General features: G+C 39.9%; 2 protein-coding genes across 6 annotated transcripts in view; one reads left to right on the top strand and one right to left on the bottom strand.

Annotated features, from left to right (window-relative positions):
* Window positions 1-2,579: 2,579 nt before the first annotated feature.
* Window positions 2,580-13,739, bottom strand: FKBP7 (FKBP prolyl isomerase 7). Of its 5 annotated transcripts, none has more exons than XR_012000340.1 (5): window positions 13,271-13,739; window positions 11,399-11,550; window positions 7,456-7,625; window positions 6,146-6,276; window positions 2,580-2,908 (listed from the first exon to the last, which is right to left on the bottom strand). XR_012000340.1 is itself a non-coding variant. In XM_025993948.2 (4 exons), exons 1-4 carry the CDS (start codon window positions 13,477-13,479, stop codon window positions 2,747-2,749), a joined length of 654 nt encoding a protein of 217 aa, XP_025849733.1. In that variant the 5' UTR covers window positions 13,480-13,739; the 3' UTR covers window positions 2,580-2,746. The 5 variants fall into 5 exon arrangements, 2 of the variants coding, with proteins under 2 accessions (XP_025849733.1, XP_025849732.1); XR_012000339.1 differs by having other exon boundaries at window positions 2,744-2,908; window positions 6,146-6,279; window positions 7,514-7,625; XM_025993948.2 differs by lacking the exon at window positions 7,456-7,625.
* Window positions 13,682-15,280, top strand: part of PLEKHA3 (pleckstrin homology domain containing A3) — a 29,098-nt gene continuing 27,499 nt past the window's right edge. The window contains exon 1 of the mRNA XM_072752063.1: window positions 13,682-13,925. The gene's annotated coding sequence lies outside the window, so the exon portion shown is untranslated. The remainder of the gene's footprint in view (window positions 13,926-15,280) is intronic.

The raw sequence follows: 15,280 nt of genomic DNA on the forward strand, positions 1-15,280 counted from the left end.
TATAGTTTATGTGAAAACAGGTTTATATATAAATTTTAAAATATAAATGCTCCTCCATGAAATCTACCAGTTACTTTAGAATTATATTTGGGATTAGGTTATCATTTTAGATAATTTTACATGCTGATTTTTCCAGATATCAATTCTATTTTTAATTGACTTTTAATTCAACATTAAGAATGACAAGAGGTTAAAAGTGGTGACTTTATGGTACTTTAACCATTGCCTTAGATCTGGTAAAATGAGAAAAATGTGTTAATAATTTAATGTAATCCTAAATGTTTAATTGTGGTATCAAATGAAAAGCACATTGAGCACAGCATGGGGTTTTGTGTACACAGTTAACAGGGTGATTCATAGTATGCCATCCTGTAATATACACATGCTCACTAGTTTTGTCTTTATAAAAACCCACTACTGTCATTTTAAAGGTAAGGCAGCTAGGACACCTTTATCTTTCTCCTTTGAAAATGATTAAAATTGGGGGATGCCTGGGTGGCTCAGGGGTTTAGCGCATGCCTTTGGCCCAGGGCGTGATCCTGGAGTCCCAGGATCGAGTCCCGCGTTGGGCTCCCTGCATGGAGCCTGCATAGAGCCTGCCTCTCTCTCTCTCTCTCTCTCTCTGTGTCTCTCATAAATAAATAAAATCTTAAAAAAAAAAAGAAAATGCTTAAAATACTTAACATATTTAGTTCTGAGAGACCTTTTTCATCTACTCTGTAAGATATCTGCCATTTTTCATATACAACCTCAATTATTAATTCATTATACAGCCTTCTTAAAATAATTGCAAAAGTAATGAAAATTCTAGAACTCAAAATGCAGTGATAGCACTCACTACTAGATATATATGCCTGTGAAAGCATAAAGCAAAAAAAAGCATAAAGCAATTGTGTAAATACAAAATACCTGATTATGAATGTAGAATGATTAAAATTTTATTTAAATGTGATTTGAGTTTTAGAATCAGTCTCCATTTAACATCATCCATGATTTTTAAAAACATAACTTTAAAAGCACTTTGAAAACAATGGGACAGAAAGGATAGAATTATGAACAGTTTGCATTATGGCATGATTTCCACGTATACCTTCTTTCACTGTACTTTTGAGAAGAATATGTAAGTCAAATGCAAGTCTGAGTATACTGATTGCAAAATGCTCTAGTGACTTTTTTTTTTTTTAATGTAGAGGGTGGGGACAGTTTCCAAACCAAAACATATTATTGAGTCACCAACTTAGTTCAATTCAGTGGAGGTTTTCCTGAGCGAAGTCAAGGAACAAGAATTGTCAACTGAGCAAGTGAGGAGGAGTTACAAAATTGGGTACAGGCATGAAGCACTGTTGGGAGGAAAGAAAAGAGAGTGAAGGGTTTGGTTTTATGAAGTGTCAAACTCTGTGCTATGCATACGTGATATCCGTTAATCTGGTGGTTTTTGCATTACCCACCCCTGCACTTTTTAGATAATAGAATTTCTGGCAATGTCACTAAGAGGTTAAAAGATGAACACTGAACAATGATTTGGAAAGAGCAAGTTTCAGAAAATGGAAAAGCTTTGTTTTTAACTCATTTTGAGCAGAGCTATTTAGTGCCTGACCATACCTTGCTACATCCGCAGGGGGCAAAACTGTACATGTTCCAGTAAATAACATGCACTATCTATGGCACCAGTAGGATCTTCTACAGCATCTCTTACCTCCTGTTCTCAACAGGTTGGATGTCATGATTTGCCCATGACACAAAATTGCCATGGGAGCATAGATCCCCGTTTGTATCCTCATCTGATATCCTCATGTGTAAATTCTGCACGTTTCCAAAAATGTGACGGCGTACCAGTGTAATGCTCATTTGTGATCAATAACAAGAACATCATAAAATGTAGTGACTTCAAATAGAGGTACATAGGGAAAGGGAACTAGAAACTAAGAAATACCATGGCATGAATCTAAGAAGATGAAGACAAAAAGTTAGGGATGGTGGATCTACAGGCCTACAAGAAGGAAGAGGAGATAGCACATGTATAATGATGTCTGAAGGAGTACAGACTCCAAGCAGTATAGATTTTGTTATGTCTGCTTTACATGAGGAACAAAGTCTTTGGTCTGAGCAAAATATCTTTAAACATTCCCCACTGGAATAATGACCAGAGGCCAGAGCTTGCACCAAAAATTACAGAGACTGTGTTAAGACTCACTGTGGGACACAGCTATGCAACTAATATTTTCCTATATGTATGCAAAAGGAAGATTTATTTAGTTCTCTGTGATTTTTATATCCTATTTGTAATGCTATGAAATATATAAACAAATGAAATGCTAATTCCTGGGTCCTCTTGAATATTTTTAAGATATAGGGCATTTTAACAATTAAAATGTTAAAAATTGGTTATTTACATACTTACTTATACATGTTGTTAAGGTTAGAGGTGGGAAGAACTTGTAGATTTTGACATAGGTGTCCTCCTATCTCTGGAAGGGGGAGAACTACCCACTGAGACACAGAGATCTATTTTCGTGGTGCTGCAATTCGTGTTCACAGAATAAAGCAATAGGGAAACACAATGATACTTTTCCTGAAGGTTAAATTTGCAAAATAACACACATTTATTATGCCAAATTACATGTATTGAGGATATTAAAATATGTTCTCATGGGAGGAAAACAGAAAATACAAGTTCTAGAGAAGGGACTTTGTTTTATATATAAAGTACAGTAAGTAGCTAAGAAAACTTAGAAATAAAAATATACTATAGTTCATCATGTTGATATACATTGTATTCCTTGGAAGAAATGAAGCCATCACCATCATGGTCATTCTTCTTGAAAATATCTTCTAAAACTGCATTCTGATATGACTTGTCACGTGGCTTCTCATCTTTTTCAAATTCCCTTTTCAGGTAGTGATTTATCTAGAGGGCCAAAATAATGTCTTTAATACAAAGGTACCACAGTAAATTTTCAGTAACCTTAAGGAAATGTTTACATAAGGAAACTCTAAGCCTGCTTATAATAAGTGGTAAAAAAATCTTTAAAAACGATTTGAGGCTTTATTCTTTTAACCTTTGAAGCAATTTTCTGAAAAGAAACATCTTCAAATTAGCTTCCCCTGAGGTTATAGATGGTTAGTGGTACATACTCAAAGATTAACACTGGAATTGAATTTTGTTGAAACTAATTGTCTTTCAATAATCTATACTGTCTACATTATGAAAGGAAAATCATTCTTAAGGATTTCTACTAGTAAATAAACTCCAAATTGGCATTTTTTTGTAATCTCTAAAATTAATGCATGTTAATGTATTATCAACAAAACTCAACCATAGGTTTCAAAAAAAAATTTCAATTAATCTTTCTACATTTCTATAACTCTCCTTCAAATCTACATAACTATGACAACCTCTATAATAATAATGTCAAATAAAGCACAGGTATTAAGTATTCTTTCTCTGTGTAATGACATTTCTACTAGCCACATGGGGACTCTCAGCACTTGAAACTGGCTCGATCAGATAGAGACATGCTACTCTAAGGGTTAAATATACAACAAATTTCGAAGACAATAAAAAATAATGATAATTTTTACATTGATTTCATGTTGAAAGGGAGGTATTACAGATATACCGAGTTAGGCAAAACATAGTACTAAAATTCATTTCACCTGTTTCTTTTCGCTTTTTAAGATGTGGCTACTAAAGTTTGTAAATTACGTATGTGACTCAACTATATTTCCATTGGAAAGTGCTAATATATGATAACTAAAAAAAGCAATGTACAATAATCTGGAGATAATATTCCACAAGGCTGGGCACTTGAAAGGCATGAGTATTTTTGAAAGTTAAAGTTGAATTCTGAGAGGTTTTTAGCAGTATGTATCCCAACTCAGTCCACCATGACTAGACTTTATTTTAGAAAGATCAACAGCTCTTAATGAAGGACAGATCAACTGTTCGCAAGTGGGACTTCAGTCCTATCGAGGAAGATACATTTTTCTTCCAGTTGAGCTTTAGCAATCCTATGTAGGTGAAAAGAGTTTTAAAGAACCTCAAATATTCCTCAGTTGCTAAGTAAATATATTTTCATAACCACTATTACCGACTCTCGAGATGTACTTTTCTAGTACACTGTGGTGGAGAGGTACAAAGAGGCAGTGGGTAAGAACATAACCTTAATTTTGCTGGTGGTAAGTTCCATACTGTCTCTACTTCCTAATTTAATAAAAATACTGTGTTCCTCTCCTCTCCCATCTTACACTAAAGAAATAATTGACTCAGTCTTTCTGACAATGAAGGGAAGTAGTTTCTTTTAGTTCATGTTTCAAATCTAGGCTTTGTCTTGCACTCGCTGTGTGGTCTTGGACAAATAATTTAGCCTCTCTGGATCTCCATTTTGCCCTGTTTAATAGGAGGGAAACAGTATCTCAATGGTAGTAATGATGTGACGATTATTGTAACATTTATAGATGTCAATAAAAGACAGGTATTATTATTCACACATGTGTAAGTCACTCTTACCATCTGGTGATTATGCAGCTGATACCCGAGAGATATTTGGGCAGACTGCTGCTAAGCAGGTCACTGTTTTTGGACTTTCCCTACTTTTATTTTCCAGAAAGAACTACAGAGCCCATAAGGTCGGTCTACTGAAGAGTATTCATACTGCAGAACATGCCCCTTTGCATTTGATAAGGGATGGTCTGTGTGCACAGGCTGAGCTCTTGGGTGCTACGTAAATTCATCTGCTGCTGGTCACTCTAAATAAAACTCATAAGGAGTCAACATGAAGTACGTCCTGGGATGAATATGCCAACCCTCTAATTGTCCTTCTTAAGGAATGGGGGATGTTTTCATTCACATATCCCTCTTCCCCTGCTGAGCAACAAAGGAACTGCAGGGGACCATCCTTACTGATATCCTGGAGGAGGAAGTGGAATCAGGGTGGAGGAAGGACTGCAGAGAGAGAGAGGAAAAAGAAACAGAACAAGGGGGCTTACTTGTCTCTTGAAATCAACTACTCAGGTGACTCAGGTACCGTCTATTACTTGGGTGATAGAGTCATGCATATTAAACTGTCTCCAAACAAGAGGGGGGATAGCTGGTCACTCAATGTAGGCAAAAAGGGTATAGTCAGTGGGTCTAAGGAAGGCACCAGTCTTCAACAGTACAAACACTCGCCCTGAAACATATATTCTGGAAATTCCCCAAAAGCAGAAGGGAAGGCCACGGTTAAGAGCACAGTAGTAGGGCAGCCTGGGTGGCTCAGCGGTTTAGCGCTGCCTTTGCCCCAGGGCCTGGTCCTGGAGACCTGGGATCAAATCCCATGTTGGGCTCCCTGCATGGAGCCTGCTTCTCCCTCTGCCTGTTGTCTCTGCCTCTCTCTCATGAATAAATAAAGTCTTAAAAAAAAAAAAAAAAGCACAGTAGTAGAGCCAGACTGCCAGGGTACGGTCTGATTTTGCCACTTAGCGTGGTGTGACCTTAGGCCAGTTACCTAACCTGTCTGGGCATCATTTCCCCACCTTCTGTAACATAGAGAAAATGACAAGTGTCTATCTCATAAACTGTCATAAAGATTAAATGACAGGCTGAGGTGCTTATAGTAGTACCTGGTACTGAGAAAGTATGAAAGGATATTATTATTGCTATCTGACATCTTTATTAATCCCTCAATTCATACACAAGGCTATCTGGAATGCAGAAGCAGTTAGTGAACTCCTGGCTCCCACTTACTAAGTTTCTAATGCACACAATTCAAATTCTTGCTAGCTCTTTTCATAATCCCATGTAATCCCCACAATCCTGTGAGGTAGAAATTACTGGCACTGTTATAAATTCCTACGGTGCTGCTTGAACGAGATCTGTTCTTGTAGTCTAGAAGCTGGAAATGCCCTGTACAGATTAGCTTGGTATTTTAATGACCCTCTGGCAGGGAGGAAGGCAACTGAACAGGATGACTCAGTTACAAAGTTTTATATTAAAAAAGCAATTTTCTTTCTTCCTGAAGCTCAGATTTTTTTTAGCAACCAGCTCTATAAAAGCAAAGTAATCAGCCCATGCTCAGTAGAGCTAAAAAAAATAACAGATGTAACATAGACGTATTTAAATTGTGATGAAAAATTAGGCCTTACGCACTGAATTTGTTTGAATTACCTCAGTTTTAGAGAGTTGCCGGTCATTGTCCGTGTCTATCTGTTTAAATGTTTCAATGCTTCGTGGTCCTTTGGTCACCGCATAAAGTTCAATCTCAAAAATCAATGTTGCATCGGGTGGAATCTTGCCTTCTGCTAAAGGTATAATTTTTAAGTTTAATTTACATGAAGAAAATGTTCAAATATGCATTCATGAATAGCCATTATAGCATTATGATTGTTATTTCCTGTTTATAAAAACCACTTACTAAACACTTTTAAGGAAAATTTTTCAATGTTTTTAAACCAAATCAGCTTTAAGAACCTAGTGGGCCATTACTTCCTAATTGAATTAAAATAGATACCATTCGTGTAATTTTTATTAATATATCCTGTCATTATACAGAGCTAGTGCAACGAAGAAATTCATGGGCAGAAAAATTTCAAAGTGTAAATCAGTAATCTTTTAAAAAATGATACTGTAGAGTTACTTGGAAGCATAAAGAAACATCTATTTCAATACACTTGTTTATCCAATCCTTTACAGACATTAAAAAAAATGAGTGCAATGACAGTAACACTTTTATGAAATCTCTAATCACATAAAAAGTGTTAAGTATTAAATTGAATAGTCCTCCTGAATAAAGTTAACCTATTTACTGATGTCACAGATGATCTTAGCAAGCTATGGGCTCTTTCAGATGACCATTTCATGAAAATAACCTGCAGAAATGACTCGCTAAGAGGCAGGGGTTAGCTTGTGTCCCAGTATTGCCTAGAGTTTCATCCATTACAGGCACTCAGATATTTGTTGAATGAATGCCCCTGTGGTTTATTTTTTAAATGGCTGTTTGATCTTTGAAGGAAATAGGAACTTCTTTAGTGAAACAGTGGAGAATTCTTGCTAAAGTATTCCTATAACCCAAAGAGAAAAGAGCTTGAAAGCTGTAACCGAAAGGAGAAATGATCAGTCATCTCCGAAGCCAGGACATAGAAAAATCTGCCCATGCATCCTCTGACTAATGGAGTTCCCAGCAATGTACCACCTATTACCTAACTTTAGAGTAAAAGAGGCAGAGATTAATTCAATGATCATTTTTACAAAATCCATTCCTATTCTGTCCAATTACAATCTCCTTGTGACAGGGAAATAACTAATGACAATAAAGACAACCTAAAAACACAAATTTCTTAAGAAAAAATAGTACAAGTACATACAAAGTTTCCCAATAACTCTACTATACACACAGAAAATACTGCCAATCAGCTTTTGTCTTACAGAGAAATTAGAGCACAGGAAAGAGAAAAAAGGTGAATTTGCTATAGAATTACCTGTGTTTAGAGAAGCAGATCAAAGGCGTGGGAGTTAATGTAAAGAATCTATACATACCAGGTGTACTGTTAATTAAGCACTAAAAGTCACATGCATTTCAAGACATGCAGGGGTGCTTGTCACGTGAAGCAAGGATATTGCACAGAGGAAAGCCTTCTTCAAGTACCACCTAAAATAAAGTCATGCTTGACGTTAGGTCTCAATAACATCTTATTTAAAAAAGCTTATTCGATCAAGAAGCAGTTTGTTAAGCAGTTACCTAGGGTCTCCACTCAACTTTTTCCTAATCTAATCCTACCTATTGTAATGCAGATAAGCCAGCAGTTAAGTATGTTCCAAAGAACATGCTTTTGTTGGGCCTCAGTTTCCTTATGTGTAAAACAAAAGTGCTGGTGGTGTTACTAATGAGATTCAACTTTTTATGTTTATGAGCGACACCTCAAATTGAATATGAACTAACTTCCTCAGAGTACATCTCTGTAGCAAGTAAGTATCTGGTATATTAATAGCTTAGGCAGTTTATTAATAGCTTAATTAGCTTAGATTACCTTAGCCTGGGCAATCATTCATAGCTAAGCATAAGCTAGTTTACAAAAAGGATAACAAAGTGGTCATTTGCTACAGGGGAAGGGGGCCCAAGAGGATGGATGAGCACCTACTGACGACGCAGGATGTGGTTAAAATGAGATTGAAGAGCCTAAAAGGCAAACTTTGCCTGTGTCATCTTGCCTAGAATCGGCCTCAACCTATGACAATATTTTTGGGCAAGAATTGCATTCAATTTAATTTATCTTTAATTTTTTTCTCTCCTTCTCCCAGATTCCCCAACAACTAAAAATAGGATAGATAAATTATGGTTCCATGGGAGCTATTTTGATGGGACCAAATGATTGGCTGAAAGCCTTGAGAATGAAGCTGTAGTTACCTGGAGCTGTCTCCCTCCACAGGAGTTTTTGGTCTGATTGGGTCTGTTTTGTGCCGCTAGCTTCCCTGCAATCCAATTTGGGGCAGCAATCCCCTCCTCTTACTCGAAAGAACAGGTAAGAGAATCACTACTATTAATAAGTTAACCAAACAGCTTCAAAGATGGTGTGACCCTTCCAACGAAATATTTGGGAATAATGACAATATCTCTTCGTAGAAAACTAATCCTTAACGACTTTAATTATATACGAAATATTTCAAATAAGTGGAGATAGCAAGGGTTCTAAATAGGTGAGGAGGGAATAATTCTTTAGTTTTCACAAAGCAATAGAGAGCAAGAACCTAAATGAGAATGCAAAGTAAAAACCAACCCTCTGCCAGGCTGACCATTTCCCCCCCTTTAAACACTTACCCTCTTTATTCAGCTCCACTTTTAATGTTAGCAATTAAAGAAAATTTTAATTTTGGAAAAAAAATTTTTAAAGATTTTATTTATTCATTAGGGACACAGAGAGAGAAGCAGAGACACAGGCAGAGGGAGAAGCAGGCTCCCTGCAGGGAGCCCGATGTGGGACTCTATCCCAGGATCACGCCCTGAGTTAAAGGCAGATGCTCAACCGCTGAGCCACCCAGGTGCCCCTAATTTTGGAAGAACTGATACATGCACATGGCAAAAAAATTTAAACAGTACAAAATATTAGAGGGTAAGACATCTCCTTACCCTCACCCTCAGGCTTCCTTCTCAGGAACACTTAATGTCATCAGATGACTGTGTATCCTTCCACATATAATATGGAGAGGAGATTCATGATGCATATGTGAAATCCTGCCCCTCCCATGTAAGATCTTTGAGGATAGGAAGTTGTTTCTTCTTTGTACACGGCTTTATGCTCAAGGCCTGGGACAGGGCTTGGCACTGATGCTCAATAAAGACTCCTTGCATGAATACATTCTATCCCATTTCATTTTATTATTATTTTTAAGATTTTATTTATTAAAGAGAGAGAGTATGTGCGTGAGTGGGGGAGGTGGGAAGGAGCAGAGGGGGAGGGAGAAGCAAACTCCCTCCTGCTAAGCAGGGAGCCCAATGGGGGGCTTGATCCCAGGACCCTGAGATGATAACTTGAGCCAAAGGCAGAGGCTAAACTGACTGAGCCACCCAGGCGCCCTATCCCATTTTTCTTCTAATATATTAATATATATGGCTCTGTGGCATTTTTATTGGCAGCACCATAATCCATTGTACCAATATACCATAATTTAACTAATTCCCTAGTTGTTTTTTTTCTTGTTGAAGATTTTATTTATTCATGAAACACACACAGAGAGATGCAGAGACACAGGCAGAGGGAGAAGCAGGCTCCATGCAGGGAGCCCCACGTGGGATTCATCCTCCTCCTCCTCCTCTGACCCAAGGATCACGCCCTGAGCTGAAGACAGAAGCTCTACTGCAGAGCTACCCAGGGGTCCCTTAACAAATTCCCTATTGATGGATACTCAGGTAGTTTCTGGTTTTTTACCACCAAATAATAGCCTGATGAATGTCTTTTATATATACCTTTGTGTAACATTCCTGTAAATGGAACTATTGGGTCAGAGGGTATGTGCTTTTAAATCTTGATAGAAATTGCTAGAAAGGTCGAGTGATTTACATTCCCAGCAATAATGCATGAGATGCTACTTTTCTATACCTGTGCCAACTTTTCTGCCTTTGAGAATCTGATCAGTGAAAATGGTGTCTCATTTTGTTTTCTCTTTCTTTAATTATTAAGGCAACTAAGTATTCCCATAGATTTAATTTAAAGGTCATTTGTATTTTTTTAGGACTAGATCATTTTTATTACTGGTAAGTGTCTTCATAGTAGTTGGAAAAAATTTCCCCATTTATCTGCTCTACTTAGGTTCTCAGATCTTATAGTGGGATTTTAAAAATAGGAAAGATATTGAAAGAAGCAGTTCATTTTTTCCACATTTCAAGGCTGCTCCTGAATTTGGGTAATAGTGACTGGCAGCTTTTTTATATTTAGGTGTTCTTTTTTTACTACATTTCTGTGCTGTCCTTTTACTCTAAAATCTTATGTTTCAGTTTCCTGAGTATTATGAATTTGACTTTGGTTCTGCTTACCTTAGGTATATGCTATAGACATTTATGTAATAATAAAATAACATGGACTAAAACAAGTAAAAATGACTAAGGTAGAGCTTATAAAATACACAGGATCTTTATGAGTACTGCCACTACGTGAGGGAAAGAACTCTGGCCAGAGATCTGTCTTCCAACAATGTCTTATTTTCTTTATTTGTAAAAAGTGGGGACCATGGTGGACTGGACTAGAAACAGCTAAAGTTTATAGCTCTGTAACTATTTCTCTGTGATTTTTAAAATATTTTTTATTTTTCTTAGTGAGTCAAAAATTTTTTTTTAATCGTGGGGAATACATGTAACGTAAAATTTACCACTGGAACCATTTTAACCATACAGTTCAGTACAGTTTCCTACATTCACATTGCTGTGCAACCAATCTCCAGAACTATTTCACCTTGCAAAGCTGAAACTATATCCATTAAACAACTTCTCTCTACTCCATCCTCTCCCAGCACCTTGGCAACCACTTTTCTTCAAATTTGACTATCCTGCATACCTTGTACAAATGAAACCATACGGCGTTTTTTTTTTTTGTGATTGACTTATTTCATTTAATATAATGTACTCAAGGTTCATCCGTGTTGTAACATGTAGAATGAATGATATTCTATTTTATGTGTATACATGTTGTTTTTCCATTTATTGGTTAATGGACACTGGGGTTATTTCCACTTTTTGGCTATCTTGAATGGTGCTGCTATGAACAAGAGTTTACAAATATCTCTTTGAGACCCTGCTTTTCTTTTCTTTTCTTTTCTTTTTCTTTTTCTTTTTTTTTTTTGAGACCCTGCTTTTACTCTTTTGGATATATACCCAAAGCTATGATTTATTTTTAAATATAACTTAGAGATGATAATATTAAAACACCTTACCATAGCCTTCCTTTCCATATGCAAATGAAGGGGGTATAATCACTTTCCGTTTCTCTCCAGGGCACATATCCATCATCGCTATGTCTAGGCCTTTTATGACTTGCCCAACACCAAGAACAAACCATTTGGGGTGGCCTTCGTTTTGTGTCCGGCTATAATAAAAAACAACACTTAGGTAAGCTGATTTTAAGAAAAATAAAAATTAGGGACACATGGGTGGTTCAGGGGTTAAGTGTCTGCCTTTGGCTCAGGGAGTGATCCTGGGGTCCTGAGATCATCCTGGGTCATCAGGTTCCCTGCAGGGAGCCCACTTCTCTCTGCCTATGTCTCTGCCTCTCTCTCTCTCTCTCTTTCATGAATAAATAATTAAAATCCTTAAAAAAACAGAAAAATAAAAATTAAACTTTAAAATACACGGGAGGGGCACCTGGGTAGCTCAGTTGATTAAGCTCTGCCTTCTGCTCAGGTCATGATCTCAGGGAACTTGGCTGGGGCTCTGCATTGGCTCCCAGTTCAGCCAGGAGTCTGCTTCTGCCTCTCCCTCTGCCACTTCCCCTGCTCATGCTCATTCTCTCCCCCAACCCCATCAAATAAATAAATAACATCTTTAAAATATATATATATATATATACCTTGGACATTTAGTTACAATTTAAAATTGGGAGTCCTCTCTCTTTTCCCATATTAACATTCATTCTGAACCCCCTGGCGGGATGTTTGGCTCAAACTTCTTTCATAAAGCCAGAAAGAAGTATGATTTGCCCAAAGCTAGTCATTAGGAGTCATGTCATTATCTTTTTAATTGCCATCTTCACAAATACTATTCAGTAGTTCCCTTTTTAATAGATCTCCCGCCTCCAACTAGCTGCATGGCTTTGTACAAAGAACTCCTTTAACCTTTCTGGGTTTGTTCTAAAAAAAATGATGGTGCAGGTTTAGCCTCAAAAAGTCATTTGAACAATTAAAATTTGTAAAAAAAAAAATAATAATAATAATTAAAATTTGTATCTTTTATTACATGTATCTATTTTCTTCCAAATGTAAAAACTAACTCTCTCCCAATCCTATCTTTATGGGGCAATGGCACAGATGAAGAAAAGCCATTCTTCCTCTGAGTAACAAACGATCAATTAAATCAGAGCAGGCAGTGATTGAGATTAAGGGGTGGGGGGGTAGAGATGGGAAAACACAGGACCCAGAAGACACCAGGCGGCAAGTTATTGGTGTTCTGGTTTTTGGATACAGTTGGAAAGTGGCCCTGAGCCTGTAAATACCGTGCTTCCGAAGGCTAGATAAAATCTCTCAAACTTTTTCTACCTAAATCTTTATAAAGTGATTCCAACAGGGCTGCCTGGGGGGCTCAGCGGTTTAGCGCCTGCCTTTGGCCCAGGGCGCGATCCTGGAGACCCGGGATCGAGTCCCACATCGGGCTCCCCGCATGGGGCCTGCTTCTCTCCCTCTGCCTGTGTCTCTGCCTCTCTCTCTCTGTGTCTCTCGTGAATGAATAAATAAAATCTTTAAAATAAATAAAGTGACTCCAACATACGGCAAAAAAAAAAAAAAAAAAAAAAAAAGTTGAGAACAGCCTTGCAGACAATACCTTGACTTCTATAGATCCCAAAGGTGGTCTGGGTGTGTGTGGCTGTACCGGATTTCCGATGATCTCTTGGGCCAACATTTTCAATAGTTGAAAAAGTTGAAAACATTTTCAATAGTTTCAACAGGGGACTGCATATCGTGGAGTCCATTCTCCCCCCGGGTTGAGATAACAAGAACAAGCCAATCACCAACCACTGAGGCTTCTGGTCGGTAAAGGGGAGCCTGGGTTCCATGTACCAGCTGCGCGCAGCAGCAGGTCACAGCATTGCCTACCTGCAGTAGAATTTCGAGCCGTCGCTCGCCAGGTAGCCGTCGTAATGCGCATTTAGCAGGTCTCCCTTCTTGCTGCTCTTCGAACAGTTTTCTGGACGATGCAAAACTTCGATTTTCACTGCCTCTGTGCTCCCCTCTTCCTTCTGTCCCTCAGCAGTAAAAATGCCCCCTACATAAAAGAAAATGAGGAATCTGAGTGGAAACGGCATGATTCCCGAAGCTGACCCCCCCCCCGATGACCACGGCGTCCCCCACGCGTGTCACTCGCGCTCAGCTGCAGCGGCCAGGGCAGCAGAGTTCCGACGCGTGGCAGGCATTGTTCTACGTCACAGAGGGCTGGGGGCGGGGCCCCGAGGGGGCGGGGCCTCGACGGGGCGGGGCTACCCGGGGCCACGCCCCTCCGGGCTGCGCGCTCCGCCTCGGAATCCTCAGAGGTCCGCCCTCGGTTCGACCCGCGGGTGCCCGGCGCCTCGGATGGTTGTCACCGGTCGTGGAGGCACTTGCACCACTCCTCGGAAAATCCACGTATTTTACGGACTGTTTCCTCGGGCTCCGGTGGTTTCCTAAAATGAAACCGGCCGGAGACATAACACACACAGCCTGGGACTGGGATGTTGTAGTCAGAGAATACGGCTGTCATTTCTGGGCGTAAAAGGTTTGTCCTCAGTCCCCCGGCAATCGGGGGAGGCTCTCTGCTGCTGGGGGGGGGGGGGGTGGTCCTTGAAAGCACCTCCTCGGGGTGGAGTCACGCATTACGAGGTTCCAGGCTAAGCCACACACTATCTGACGCCACCAGGTCGCCAGTAAACAGCAGGTGCTGCAGCTCCTCGCCCCGTCAAAGGCGTTTCCCACCAGCCAGCTCCAGCGATGTGGGACTTGCTGCTGGTTTGCATTTCTTTCCCCTCCTCCCCACTCGGGGCCGCCCTTCATTTGAGGGCTCGTGGGAGATTGGGGGAAAACTTGACGGGGTCCTTTCTCTTACCAGCCCTGCGAGCCTGGTGACCATCCAGTGTACACGGATGAGAAAATGAAGTAATTGGAGTCTTCGGTCCTTTTGTTCCAATCTCACAGCTAATATGCAGCCGGGGTTTGAACACCAAGCCAGTTTTAACCCCGCGCAACATTTTATTTAGTATGAAAAACTTCCAAACGTACAGAAAAATTGAATTTTATTACCCCCGTCACCGCGGCCTTCTAGCCACCCCACGCATTGTCTGTCTCAGCAACGTGTGACTATATTCCTGACACAGCCATCCATCATCAATCGGTCTCCCTGCCCTTTCACCCAGTCACCTGGTTTCCAACTGAATACCCCAACACTTTCTACAGACCAAATCAGAAAAGCTTCGGCGCAGGCCTAGATCAGGCTCTGGAAAGAGAGGTGCCGTTCTAGCTGGCTCGGGGATGCGAGGCTTGGCTCAACGCTTGCAGCATTTCATAAGTCTGAATTATTGTCATATTTTTAAAAGATTTTATTTATTTATTCATGAGAGAGAGAGAGAGAGAGAGGCAGAGACACAGGCAGAGGGAGAAGCAGGCTCCATGCAGGAAGCCGGGTGCAGGACTCGATCCCAGGACCCCGGGGTGACGCCCCCAGTCCAAGGAAGATGCTCAACCGCTGAGCCCCCCAGGCGCCCCCTGAATTATTGTCATTATGTAAGATGATCATTTCTTAAAATGAAAGCTAGGAGAAAGCTATTTCTAGAATGAAATAAATCCCAAAGTCTGGTTCCCTGTTTTATATTCCTTTTGTTTTTTATTTTAAAATGTCCCCCCTGTTTTATATTCTAAATGAAGCAGTGGCCATCTGAGGTTACTTGTGGGCGTGGGGACCGTCCCCTGGGGCGCCGCCTTCCCGGGGGACCCTCAGCGGCACACTGCCCTCCCAGGAGATCATTTCCTGGGCCCCCAAGTGTGAGGAGGCAAGGAGCGAACGAGAAATGCGTGGTCTTTGACGTTCCTGGAACGACCACCGACCACCGCCGGCGGGGGGGACCGGGGAGCCCGAGA

The sequence above is a fragment of the Vulpes vulpes genome, chromosome 3 (genome assembly GCF_048418805.1).
Source record: "Vulpes vulpes isolate BD-2025 chromosome 3, VulVul3, whole genome shotgun sequence".
In the NCBI taxonomy this organism is placed as follows: Eukaryota; Metazoa; Chordata; class Mammalia; order Carnivora; family Canidae; genus Vulpes; species Vulpes vulpes.

What these genes read in the sequence shown, in the direction of transcription:
- FKBP7 (XM_025993947.2), bottom strand. Translation starts at nt 13,479, where the DNA reads ATGCCGTTTCCACTCAGATTCCTCATTTTCTTTTATGTAGGGGGCATT. An exon ending in GGCTCGAAATTCTACTGCAG is followed by an intron (nt 11,551 to 13,270) that starts GTAGGCAATGCT and finishes TTTTTATTATAG; the next exon opens with CCGGACACAAAACGAAGGCC. An exon ending in ATATGGAAAGGAAGGCTATG is followed by an intron (nt 6,280 to 11,398) that starts GTAAGGTGTTTT and finishes TTATACCTTTAG; the next exon opens with CAGAAGGCAAGATTCCACCC.